At 36.3% G+C, this 13,752-nt stretch overlaps 1 protein-coding gene across 3 annotated transcripts in view; it reads right to left on the reverse strand.

Moving 5' to 3' along the window:
* Window positions 1-13,752, reverse strand: part of LOC134652077 (facilitated trehalose transporter Tret1) — a 72,210-nt gene that overhangs the window by 41,851 nt on the left and 16,607 nt on the right. Inside the window, exon 1 of one of the 3 annotated variants that reach the window (XM_063507233.1) lies at window positions 5,367-5,506. The exons of the other annotated variants lie outside the window; for them this stretch is intronic. Within the exon in view, the coding sequence (XP_063363303.1) occupies window positions 5,367-5,432 (66 nt within the window). The 5' untranslated portion in view covers window positions 5,433-5,506. Of the gene's footprint in view, window positions 1-5,366; window positions 5,507-13,752 lie in introns of those variants that run through there. 3 annotated transcript variants of the gene reach the window in all.

Raw genomic sequence — 13,752 nt, forward strand, 5'->3', positions numbered from 1 at the left:
AGGTAGCAACAGGGTCTCTAGTTTTGTTCTATGAGATTTGGCATAAAAATAAAGAAGATTTTGATTTTGACACAGTTCTAGGGATTGACAGGAAAAACTATGCTGGCGACATCTGTAAATTACATCGACCGGCCAACCCCATTAGAGCAAACATAATCGATTTTAGGAATGACATACATATATTGTGATGTAGCAATAAGACATTTTTTTACAACTGATTATGAGCCTTGCAGCTTGAAATAAATGCTTTTTTTTCTATAAAGCCTTCATATTATAAAGCTGCCTTGCGGTAAAATGAGATGCATTCGAATTTCAAGAATACGATCTGGATTTGATAGTTAGTTGTCATTATTAGTTTCAGTGTTTCAGTGCTCGCACGTTCAAATCACGATCATATTTTTGACATTGTTTTGTTTCTCCTTGGATATCACGGGCCTATAATTTTTTGATAGGCTTGCGTGGGGACACAGATCCAACACGTAGAGCCCCTTGGAGAGCTTTTGTCATGTAGAACGCCTGCTGGAACCCGTTCACAGGTGCAACATTGTTTTGTTTATTATTGTTATTATTTGACGATCCTCCTCTTTTAATATTATGAATTTATTTGGATTATCTTGCTATTATTTAAATGTATTTCTGACGATCACAATATAGATTCTTATTAATGTAATTTGTACTGTAATCATATGTTGTGAAATAAATAAATCTAATCTAATCTATTTTAAAAACAAGAATGAGCATGATATTAAATTAATATAATATAGATATGTATACGCATGATATATTATGTCGTAAGAATACGCAAATGGAGCATTTCCGTGGTTGATTTTCCTCTAATAAAAACCGGTAAATGGTCTACGAGTAAGTACCTATGTCTGCTACAATATTTTACCTCTAGATTTTTCCATTGTTTTAGATTCCCTTATGATACACAATACAATTAGGTACCCCATGTGTTGCTATTTTTATAGGAAGCAAACGAGCAGACGCCTCGTATGATGGTAAGCTATTACCGTTGCCCATGGACACCCGTAACATCAGAAGGCTTGTTAGTTGCTTGTTAGTGTGTTGCTGGCCTTTAAGATGGAAGTGCGCTTTTTTCTTGAAGGTTTGAAGGTCGTATTGGTCCATGAATAATTGAAGGGATGTTTACAAAAACAACATAACTGCTTAAAGCGGTTGACACTTTTTTAAGAACATTGTTAATCGTTTCAGGTGTCAACCAGTGTAGTCAGTTATGTTGTTTTTGTAAACATCCCTTCAATTTAACACCCATACATAACTCAACACTTGAATCTATAGCCTAAAAGAATACCTACGTTTAAGAATAAGATAAATATTTAAAACCCTTAACCTTTTTTTGCTGCAACAAGAAGAGTTTCTGCATTCCGTGACTTGTTGACAACATTTTTAAGTAGGTATAATTTTAGGACAATAATAAATTTTGATAAAAAAATTAACCGACTACAGAAAACAGTTTAAAATGCCGGCATTTTGCGGTTTTAATTAGCAGTTTTACTTCACCAAATAGTGCTTTCCTAAAGCAAATTCACGAATCACATGAAAAACACGCAATTCCCTATATATTTAAAACAAAAACTTGACGTAGTCGTCTTCAAAAAAACTTGGAAATATATATTAGATAGAGACAGATAGATGAATATATAACCTACTCGTACTTTAAAGAAAATTTAAATCCGGCGAATAGAACTTCCTTCAAAATTTAAAAGTCAGTAGAAAAAAGCGGCCAAGTGCGAGTCGGACTCGCCCATGAAGGGTTCCGTATTTAGGCGATTTAAGACGTATAAAAAAAAAGTACTTACTAGATCTCGTTCAAACCAATTTTCGGTGGAAGTTTACATGGTAATGTACATCATATATTTTTTTTAGTTTTATCATACTCTTATTTTAGAAGTTACAGGGGGGGGGACACACATTTTACCACTTTGGAAGTGTCTCTCGCGCAAACTATTCAGTTTAGAAAAAAATGATATTAGAAACCTCAATATCATTTTTGAAGACCTATCCATAGATACCCCACACGTATGGGTTTGATGAAAAAAAAAATTTTGAGTTTCAGTTCAAAGTATGGGGAACCCCAAAAATTTATTGTTTTTTTTCTATTTTTGTGTGAAAATCTTAATGCGGTTCACAGAATACATCTACTTACCAAGTTTCAACAGTATAGTTCTTATAGTTTCCGAGAAAAGTGGCTGTGACATACGGACGGACAGACAGACGGACAGACGGACAGACGGACAGACGGACAGACAGACAGACATGACGAATCTATAAGGGTTCCGTTTTTTGCCATTTGGCTACGGAACCCTAAAAAGAGATGCATTGCAAGATGACAATCGTTGACAGAAAACGTCAATCAAAACTTAAATAATGTACCTATGTAATGTTGTCACGCGACTTTATGTAGCATTTGTCATCTCGATACAATTTTTCGGCGTTTGTCGAAATATGATTGTCATCTTGGCTAGGCTAGGCTCCCTGAGTATCTCGTTCGTTGACTGTACTGACCCTGACTTTGCCACAGTGGCCACGTGGCCAGTGGCCACGTGCAAGGTAATGATCCTTTATGCACAATGAGTGGTGAGGTCACCACATTGTCGTCTATAGGTCTATACCGGCCTAACGCAGGTGAGGTAGTATGGCGAGTCGACATACATCAAACAAATGAATGACGCTAAAGTCTATTTTTTATTCGGTAGACTAAAATAGACTTTAGAACGCTAGAAAGAATAAGATAAAAAGCATGAACTTAACGCAAAATCAACAAATAAACTTGGAAGTATAAAATTAAATAAAAATCGACCGATATAAATAATGGTAACTTGATCCAAAGTCACCTTAAACATTTATTTAAAGTGGCCTTTTGGGGAGGTGACAGTATTATGGTACAAATTATCGAAGTTTTATAAATTAGGTAATATTAAATTAATTTTTCTTCTACATATGAAACAATGCTGGATTTTTTTTTAATTGTTGTCAATTTATATACCTATTGGCTTAATTTTTTCTAATTCTGAATATCACTGTGCTTTCGATTTTTCCTTAGTCGAGTTTTTAAAAATATGTACTAATAATCTTGTTTAAGTGTAGGTTGACTTAAGGCAAACGGGTACTTACTAGTTACAGAATTTTTATAAAGTTTTGTGAAAGATGTCGGAAAACTCGGAACCGGTCAAACAAGCCCCACGCTTAAATTTATTTGAAGCACCTCTATGTTAAAGGTAACTAAATAGTAGGCAGGTAACACAGAATTGCGCAGTCATGCAACAGTTTAGTGTTTAAAGTTGTCAACGGGACGGCGTTTTCCGGTTGTTTAACTTAACATATCTATTTACCACAATTTTGTTGCGCTCTCTGCATCTTAATCAGATGTTGCTAGATATTTTGTGCCATGGGATTCCCAGAGTGGATTCGTATCTACAATCAAATGTATGTACATATTTTGTACATTTGGAATTCGATCTACTTATTTCCAATTATAATTCAACTTCATTAAATCCTAAAACATTAGAAAAAAATGGCACATGAAGATTCTCCTCCATTTTTCCTAGATCCCTTCATTAGATCCTACTTGCAAACTATCTCGCCTTTTTAGGGTTCCGTAGCCAAATAGCAAAAAACGGAACCCTTATAGATTCGTCATGTCTGTCTGTCCGTCTGTCCGTCTGTCTGTCCGTCCGTATGTCACAGCCACTTTTCTCCGAAACTATAAGAACTATACTGTTGAAACTTGGTAAGTAGATGTATTCTGTGAACCGCATTAAGATTTTCACACAAAAATAGAAAAAAAACAATAAATTTTTGGGGTTCCCCATACTTCGAACTGAAACTCAAAAATGTTTTTTTCATCAAACCCATACGTGTGGGGTATCTATGGATAGGTCTTAAAAAATGATATTGAGGTTTCTAATATCATTTTTTTCTAAACTGAATAGTTTGCGCGAGAGACACTTCCAAAGTGGTAAAATGTGTGTAACTTCTAAAATAAGAGAATGATAAAACTAAAAAAAATATATGATGTACATTACCATGTAAACTTCCACCGAAAATTGGTTTGAACGAGATCTAGTAAGTAGTTTTTTTTTATACGTCTTAAATCGCCTAAATACGGAACCCTTCATGGGCGAGTCCGACTCGCACTTGGCCGCTTTTTTTTAAATAGGTACTGTTGGTAGGCAATTAATTAGCCTACGACGTATTCTCGGTATAACAGGTCAACCTAGTTTACAAGCTTCAAATAGTTCAAATTCGTATAATTGTTCGATTGACTTGTGAAAATTAAAATGAATTGGCCAATTGAATTGAGTGACGAGCGTGCGGGGCACGTGTTGCGCTGATGATTGGATAATGATATTTTTGAACTATAGCAGTCTAGAATGATCTGTAATAATAAAATTAAATGAAATAAAATAGTCGAACAATACAAATCGATTTTTTGTTCGAAACAAACAAAGATTTTATGGATAAAAGGATAACGCATCACTGTTTCATCTTTCATTATCTACGGCTGTAACTGAATGCCTTGAGAGCATTGCTAAGTTTTCCCGTTCGGGACTAAGACCCGGGATTCCGATCCCTTATTTTTGAAAACCGGACTTTCGCAACTTCAGAAATTCCCGTCCCGGGCAAGTGGGTATACCTAACCGGAAAGCATGTGAAAATGCCACTTCAATTATTTCAAATTAGTTGAGAAATAATTAGTTGAGTAACAATTAGTAATTAGTTATAGAAAATGAGTAAAATTGCTCGAGGAAAGTAATTAAATATGAATTACCTACAGCTACAAGGTTATGTAAATTGAAAAAAAGTTAAAGGCAAGTTTAGAATTTTCTTTGAAGATTTTTTTGTGTCGTAGGAATCAAATCGTAGGGCTGGGTCATTCCTAGGCCAAAGAATAGACATAGCTATTCAGCGTAAGAATGTAGCCAGCCTTATGGGCACCCTTCCGCAGGGGACAGATCTGGGGGACCTAAGATAGGTGGGTAAGTTTTATTTATTTATTTTATTAGTTTTAATTTATTTAGTTTATACTTCATTTTAATAATAGTGGATAAATTTTGTTATTGATTAAACATGTTATAATAGGCATTAAAAAGTGGGTACCATTTATTTATTATATTTATATCTAAAATTACAAATAAAAATAAAAATTATAAATTAAAAAAAGACAAAACGCTTCAAGTCGTTCCTGATGCAAAGGTGCCCATGATGCTCGCAGCAAATAATGTTTATAAATTTATTTTCAGAAATGTAGGCAATCCGTATTTTATTTGCGGTTTCATCTTTGAGTATGACAAAACAAAAACCAATTTTTGTTTTAACTTTAGTAAACTTTAATAACCTACCTCCTTTTCAGGATCTTCATAAATCTTGTACGTCTTCAAATTCAACCCGTAATTGTCAAACTCCATGACGCACAAATCACTCCAATACACTAGAATAGGGAACAGAATCAAATGGACCCGAGCGGGCTGCGCATAAGCTTATATTATGTTGTCTGTTTTCCTTAAAAACACGTTCTGCATATTGTAATTTTCGAAAACCCCCCTGAGTGTTCAACCGCGAGTGCGCTCGGCGGAATACAGTCACCGGTTGTGATCACCTTACCTGTCTAAATATTTACACACAGGGTTGGGCAGTATTTCAATTACATGTATTTGAAATACGTATTTGAAATACAAATTAGTATTTTGTATTTGTATTTCAAATACTACCTCAAAAGTATTTTGTATTTGGTATTTCAAATACTGCACTCACATGTATTTAGTATTTTGTATTTCAAATACTTCAAGCTTCAAAATACATTTCTATAAATACATTTTATTAAATTCTATAATCCTAAAATGTCTAATCTCTCACACAAGCTGTGAGCCGACCGCGAATCTCCGATCCAGCCGAGATACAATTTTCATTGGCTGGATACTGGATCTATATTAGGTCAACTTCTGCGTGGAACTTTTCGTTTAAATCTAGGGGATAGGGTCATTGCAGTAGTTTCCGTTCATGCACTAGTTTTCGATGACTTGACGGATTATCAAATATATATTTCATTTTTAATTTACTACTTTTTGCGAAATCTTCATCTTCCTCGCGTTGTCCCGGCATTTTGCCACGGCTATTGGGAGCCTGGGGTCCGCTTGGAAACTAATCCCAGTAATTGGCGTTGGCACTAGTTTTTACGATAGCGACTGCCATCTGACCTTCCAACCCAGAGGGTAAACTAGGGCCGTAATTGGAATTAGTCCGGTTTCCTCACGATGTTTTCCTTCACCGAAAAGCGACTGGTAAATATCAAATGATATTTCGTACATAGTTCCGAAAAACTCATTGGTTCGAGCCGGGGTTCGTACTCGCGACCTCCGGATTGCAAGTCGCACGCTCTTACCGCTAGGCCACCAGCGCTTCCTTTTTGCGAAATATCATTGTTATATGTAGACAGATATATTGCTTAGACGCCTTAGACATAAGGATTGAAATCAGTCCAAATTTGTGCAGGAATGTAGGTATATATTCAAATTTCGTCAAGTGGACGTAAACTAGAGCTTGGCGAAAACTAGCGCAATGACCCTATAAGTTTATATGAAAGGATATTCGTTAACGTTAAAACTAAATGCTAAACAAAAAAATAAATAAAGGTATATTTTGTAATTGAAATACGTTATTTTAAACACTGTAATTTGTATTTTGTATTTCAAATACCCGTCACCAAAGTAGTTTGTATTTTGTATTTCAAATACTTTTAAAAATGTATTTTGTAATTTGTATTTCAAATACGTGGAAGCCAGTATTTTGCCCAACCCTGTTTACACATTCCTTCAACACAAATTGTTATTAAAGCTGCCCACAGACGAGTATTCGAGGCAAAAATAGAATTGGATATGTCAAATCTATGAATGTCATTAGAGTCCATTATGTTATTTGACACACATACACACCAATGAGTTTTTCGGAACTTAAATGTACGAAATATCATTTGATATTTACCAGTCGCTTTTCGGTGAAGGAAAACATCGTGAGGAAACCGGACTAATCCCAATACGGGCCTAGTTTACCCTCTGGGTTGGAAGGTCAGATGGCAGTCGCTTTCGTAAAAACTAGTTCCCACGCCAATTACTGGGATTAGTTGCCAAGCGGACCCCAGGCTCCCATGAGCCGTGGCAAAATGCCGGGACAACGCGAGGAAGATGATGATACACAAATTTGACATGCTAGCCGAAGCTGCCGAGATCCTCAAAAGGCCGAAATACGGGGGTCTCGACGCCAATTACACAGTGGCGTAGCGTGAACTAATCTAGCCGTGGGCGAAATCGAATCTGCGAGGCCTTTTTCTTTCACTGTGCCCGAAGGGGCCTCGCGCGAGGCCCCTCATGGGGCGCGAGGCCGTGGGCGACGGCCCACTTCGCCCATGCCTAGCTACGCCACTGCAATTACAACTTTGTTTCTTTCGGTGTCGAGACCTTCGGTCCGTGGTGCCCGGGAGCTCAGAGCTTGTTTGAGGATTTGGCCAAACAGCTGGTTGAGGTTACTAGGGACAAAAGAGGTTACATAATATAACGATAGTGAACAATAAAATTCCAGAAACAAAAAACTGCTAGTGAGCTCGGTGTTTCCAATATACTTTTCACACTTCTTAATAATTATTTATAGTTTTATACTTTTCCATAATGACCCGGTATAACCCGGCTGTTTTCCTTATTCGCGATTTGCACAGTCTCATAAATAGGTACATACCTATTACATACATATATTAATAAAAATGGGATACAGTAAAATTATTAGTTTCATCACATAAATAAAGTCTTGTGTAAAATAGAGTATTACGCGAAAAGTTGTATTAAACGTGATTAAATTTTATGACTAGGCTAGGTGTACCCTATACATGACCTACGGCCTAGGCTAGCTCGTTTCCTCTTGGTCCTGATTTCCTGCACCTACGTACCGTTTCCTGTACCTACGTACCGTGGGCCAACCGCGACGAGCCTCCGGACGTCATACAAACCGCAGACTGGGATTGTGCTATGACTGGATTTCAATCACGTACACCCGCTGACAATAATTGCGCTATTATTTCATCTAGGTATTCCTATTTGTTGTTACCGTTGATCACAGATGGGAAATATGCTCTACAACGTCTAAATCGCTGTCTTCCTATCGGAGCTGTAATTTTCGATCGATTTTAAAATAATAATTCACCAGCACATTATGTCTCCTTCCTTTACAACAATGCAATTATTTTTTCATGAAGATTCAACAGTTCAACGTCGCTTGGCAGTCAACGGTTCCTGAGTAATCCAACATTTGCAAATACAGAGGAGTCGATCGTTTGTTAATTGACGGTGTTATAGCTAAATGACAATTAAGAACACGACATTGGAATATTAATTATTGAAAAAAATGGAACCATTGAACAATCGTCACTTCGCTTAATTGGCGGTTACCACTACATTAGCTGCACTCATAATAATGGTTATCGTATTTAATTACATGTTATTTGTGATGATCTCTTTGGCAATGTTTACCTTATTAAAAAGGATTGCAAAGTCGAGCAGTGATTATGCAATTAGTGTGTGATTTCTGGTGCAAAGGCTGTATTATTGTAATGCGACCCGGCAACGCAGCGAGTGTCATGGGCACGGGTTAAGTGGGGCTTTTTAGTTTTACATTATTTTGTATTTATTTAATTTTAGATTAATTTAGGCTTCTTACATTTAAATTAATGTTCTGTAATGTTGTCTTATTAAATAATAAATGCGTAATAGTATTGTTAAAAGGACAATAGAAAGTATAAGGTTGAAGGAAAACAGCAATTACTGACTGCGCAATTATCGGAATTTACCGGATGTCCTACAAATTTGTGCCTTATTTTGTACAACTTCTACACAAATCAAGTAAATATTTGTACCAACTACTATTTTCTCTTAAAAAATCAATAGACACAGTCTCTAAATACCTACTTGAGAAGTTAATTCAACGAAACAATTTATGATTAGGTACATAGGTACCTAAATAGTTAGGTACACCTATGTCAGTCCATCCATACAATACAATACAATGCTTATATTTTTGTTCGTCCAAATCGGGCCTTAATCAGGGTACTTTGTATTCAGACAGTATGTATATCTAAAACTCAAAGAAAATAAAAAGAAATCTAATACGACAGGTTTACATTTGCGCGTTAGAATAAATAATAAAATCTATAAAAATATAATGTCAACATGCGAATGTAGTTTGCCCGTTAATTCTTCCTCATACTTAGACAAAAAACTTTTCTGTGTGAAACTGACGATTGTTACTATCTAGACTTTTTTATTTAACAACAGTGTAATTTACCAAAAAGACAAAGAGCGTCTGAAACACCTACATCCTGTTATTATGTACATATTTAACTTCAAATGCTTACTACATCTGTAACAGTTTAGGTATTAAACAATATTACTACACTAGTCACTCACTTAAAAGCCATGGGAATCACGGAAAAATCCACGGTGTCGCGAAGGCCAATGATAGAGGAGAGGATCTGACCATAGTTTAATAAGGGCATATTCGACTTCCTCCATAGGTACTATTTTATAGTTATTTGTTTTACAGGGGGGCAAAGTTGTTGTTTAACCGCTCATGCTAATATTGATACCCGAGCAAATGAAAGATTCCAAAATTGAAATGATTCGAAAAATGGAATTTTGAGCGTTGCGAGGGTTTCAAAGCACGAGGGTTTTTCAAAGCAAATATTAAATGTAAAATATCAAACAAAATCAAACCAAATCAAATCCAAATGAATGTTATTAAATATTTATCATCCAAAATCATCATTTAAAAGTAAATTCTACGAGCAAACATATGAAAATAACTCAAAATTTGCATTTGATTACTTTGCCTCACATGTGAATAAAATGCAACATTGCTATCAGTTTTTGAAGTGCAAAGTAAGCCTTTCCGAGCTGGTGTGGTGAAAAATAATAGAGTTATCAAAAAAAAGAAGAACAATTACGTTGGTAGGGGCACAAAAAACAAAATAAGATCATTGTTATCTTTATTAAATAAATAAATTGTAATTGAATTGAATGAGACGTAAAGAAACACCTGGAAACCTCATCCCACGAAACGGTTCTTAACCTCCCAGAACAATCGATGGGAATAGGCAGACCACCTTCTACATGGTGGACAACCGGAAATAAAATTCTTTGGCGCAAAATTATGGGTCTACTGGGATAAGGGTAGGACAAAAATTCAACATGAACGCAAAATTGATGCGTTCTCTGAAACCATTAATTTTACGTAGCCTAATTGTAAGCGGTCAAAATTGCATATAGACAAAAACAACTTCAGGGTTATTATTATTGCTTAAAGAATGCAGAAATGTTACAAATTGAAGTAAAAAAAAGTGGGACGAATGGAATTTTAAACTGACTCACGAAATGGTTTTGTCACCTCAGGACAAGTCGCTTAGCCAATATTGCTACAGGGTCACCTGCGTCCTAAGCATGAACTCTTCAACCCAATCAGCGAAGCCAAAATGTTGGCCATAGCGTAATGTCAAGTCAAGGGAAGCAAGATGGAAAGGGGGACATACCTATAAAGAAAACCAATACATTCTTTGGTTCGATACCACAAGAAAATTAAAAGGAGGGCATTTTTTTCGTCGAGTGTGACGCATTCAATGTTTAGTTGTTTACGCTGGCATTTTGGCACATTTTGACAGAACGTTTATTTGCGATCTGACCTAGGGTTGGCCTGGCGAAAAGATGATTTCATATTGAGTAGGTATTATGAATTTTATAAAAGTTTGAATTAGAGTCTTTTTCGTGTTACAATACGAGTAGTCAGTGTTATTCAATTGTTTTGAGTTGTAGAATTTCGATATCGGAAGTTTCTGCTTCTTCTATACATAATAATATAGAATAGGTCCGCTAGACACTTGTAGCTTGCGTCTGTCCGTTCCGCCGGTGGCCGCGAACCAGTTGCAGTGTCAATGTCGAGGACAACGCATAATGACGTCGATGACACATAGCATGCTGTGACGTCACACAACTAGTAGATTGAAATATTCTAAAGCGTTTTATGAATATATGTAATATTAAAGTGAATTAATATTATCCTTGCGATGCGTACTTGCGAAGAGATATTTCTAGAATATGAAAAACAAGTTTGGGCACTCTATAAGTTACTTGCGCAATAAGTATTAATAAAAAACAAACGCTAAAACAAATTATTATAAGTGCTAATATCAAATTTAGGTACCTATACCTATACCTACCTATAGATAGAACCCCAAACATAAAAATAACACACACTATCAAAAGGTGAGGAACCAATATGAGACATTGAGACATTCATTTTAGGATAACTCCAATAGCTAATAAAATAAACTACGAATAAACTTCCAGTTGCAGTGTCAATATCAAGGCCAGCGCATAATGACTTTAATGACACATAACAAGCTGTGGCTGTGACGTCATTTATGTTTATATCATCAATCATTCTATGAATACTTTGAATAGGACATAACATTTTAAGAAAATTACTTTTAAAGAGCTTTAATTATGGCTTATATTATAGGTATTACTTTATTTTTAATGCAATATAAACTCTTTTCGACTGTTAGATATGAATCTTCATGGTGTAGATTTTTATTAAGATAGACTAAAGTTTCTTTCTTGTTTTATTTTTATATATTATTTTTAACATATTATTATACCTAAGTATACATATTTATTTTCGTTTATAATATTAGCTACATCACAATATTTGTTGAATAAATAAAGTAGGTACCCGGTACTTGTATGCGCAATTTCCATATTTTCGAGAAGTACTTATTGGGACCAAATTCCTTAAAAATATTTTTTTTATTCCTATTTTAACTAAGTTCGTTCGGATTCGGAGCCTGATTCAGATCTACAATTTTGCATGGTTTTGAACTAGTTTTGTTTGATACGACCTTGAAGATCATTCACGTTTTATTATGCATGTGAAATGAAGTGATAGTCGTGCGAGAGATGCGCGCCAATTTCCAAGGCGATCGTTGAAGTCGTATCAAAACCAGCTGAGACCATAATAAATTGTTATAATTTGTATCGGTCTCCAGTATTCTCGCAGGTTGGAGCCTATATATATATATATATACGTGCAGGGCCGGATTAACCCTAAGGCAGAGTAGGCAACTGCCTATGGGCCCCGCCTCGGCTAGGGGGCCCCGTCTCGGCTAGGGGGCCCGGCGGCCCCTCGCGCGCCAAAAAAAATTGTGTTTCATATGGCCAAAATTCATAAATAATTTTTTATGGTACCTACTTATACCTAATGTCCAATATCAGTTTCTCAGACACACAATCATCAAATGCTTATGTAAATTATGTTATTTTATAGCTTTTAAAGTCTGGAAATCGAGCTCGAATTTCAGGCTCCCGAGAGCCTAAAACCTCATTAATGAAACTTCGGCCCTCCGAGTAACTCTTGTATGACACATATATTATTGTTAAGTAACATTTGATGATTGGTTCGTATTAGAGCGCTGCTTTCTTACAGTTCGACCTTCAGCGTCGCTTTTTAACAAATATAAACATTGATTTCAGAATCTTAGCCTTTTGCCTCGTATGAAAGCTCACCTCGCTGGTTATAAGTACGCTTCGGGCTTGTTAAGTATGTGGAGATTGCTGAGCTCGACCTTCAGCCTCACTTTTTACCTCAATTTTTGGTTCGTCTACCAAATCTCTTCTTCAGCTTAGCCTTTGGCCTCGTTGCGCCAAGCTCGGCCTGCGGTCTCGCTTTTTAATACAATGGACATTGGTTGGCGTCTGTGATCTAGCTGAGCTTATCCTGAAGCACGGCTTTGACCTCGCATGAAAGCTCGCCTCACTGGGTAACTTCGGATTTTTAGGCTTTTTTAACACGTTTTCACAATTTTTTCACAAAAAATTTCGCGCTCGCTGCGCTCGCGATTTTTGTTGATTTTCCGATTTACCCAGTACTTATATGCTCGTTTGACTGGTTAATGAATAATCATTTAAACACATGTAAAATATTTATTATTAGGTAAATTTTAATCATGTGGCTCATATGGTCGGACAATCGCTGTTCAGCCTCGCAAAATATTTAACTACTTATTGAGAAAAAAAGAGCTCTCCCCACACTGGACGCAAGGAGGAATCGGCAAAAACTAATATAAAAAACCTTTATGTCCACGCAAGAGCGAAAAAGACATCGTTCGGCATGTTCGGATCGGCTCAACCGACACCTGAAGGTTGAAATTAAAACCGCAAACTTACTTCCCTGTACTGAACAACTAAACTTATGTATGCAGAATTAACTGTAAGGGGGCCCCGAGCATTGCACTGCCTAGGGGCCCCGACATGCTTAATCTGGCCCTGTATACGTGTATAGTTAGTAGATATATAACAGATATGTTTTTAGCCCAACATAATGTAGCGTTTTCCATCCAAACCAACCATAACCATGGGCAAACAATCAAACATTCGATTGATAGCGACAGGTCAAGGGAACCTTCCACGTTCTAGTTTTCTCTTACAATTGGGACACTTCGAATCGTCCTTGGGTATCGTGATCGAGAGCCAATAATTTTATTATGATGAAAATATCTGCGACAGATTTACAACACGAGGGCAAAGTCTTCTCTTAGGGTGCCTGATGTTACCGAATTTCGATCAGATATTTTTTTAACCCCCGACGCAAAAAGAGGGGTGTTAGGTATATGTTGTCTGTCTGTGTGTCTGTCTGTAG

Source organism: Cydia amplana, chromosome 11 (genome assembly GCF_948474715.1).
Source record: "Cydia amplana chromosome 11, ilCydAmpl1.1, whole genome shotgun sequence".
In the NCBI taxonomy this organism is placed as follows: Eukaryota; Metazoa; Arthropoda; class Insecta; order Lepidoptera; family Tortricidae; genus Cydia; species Cydia amplana.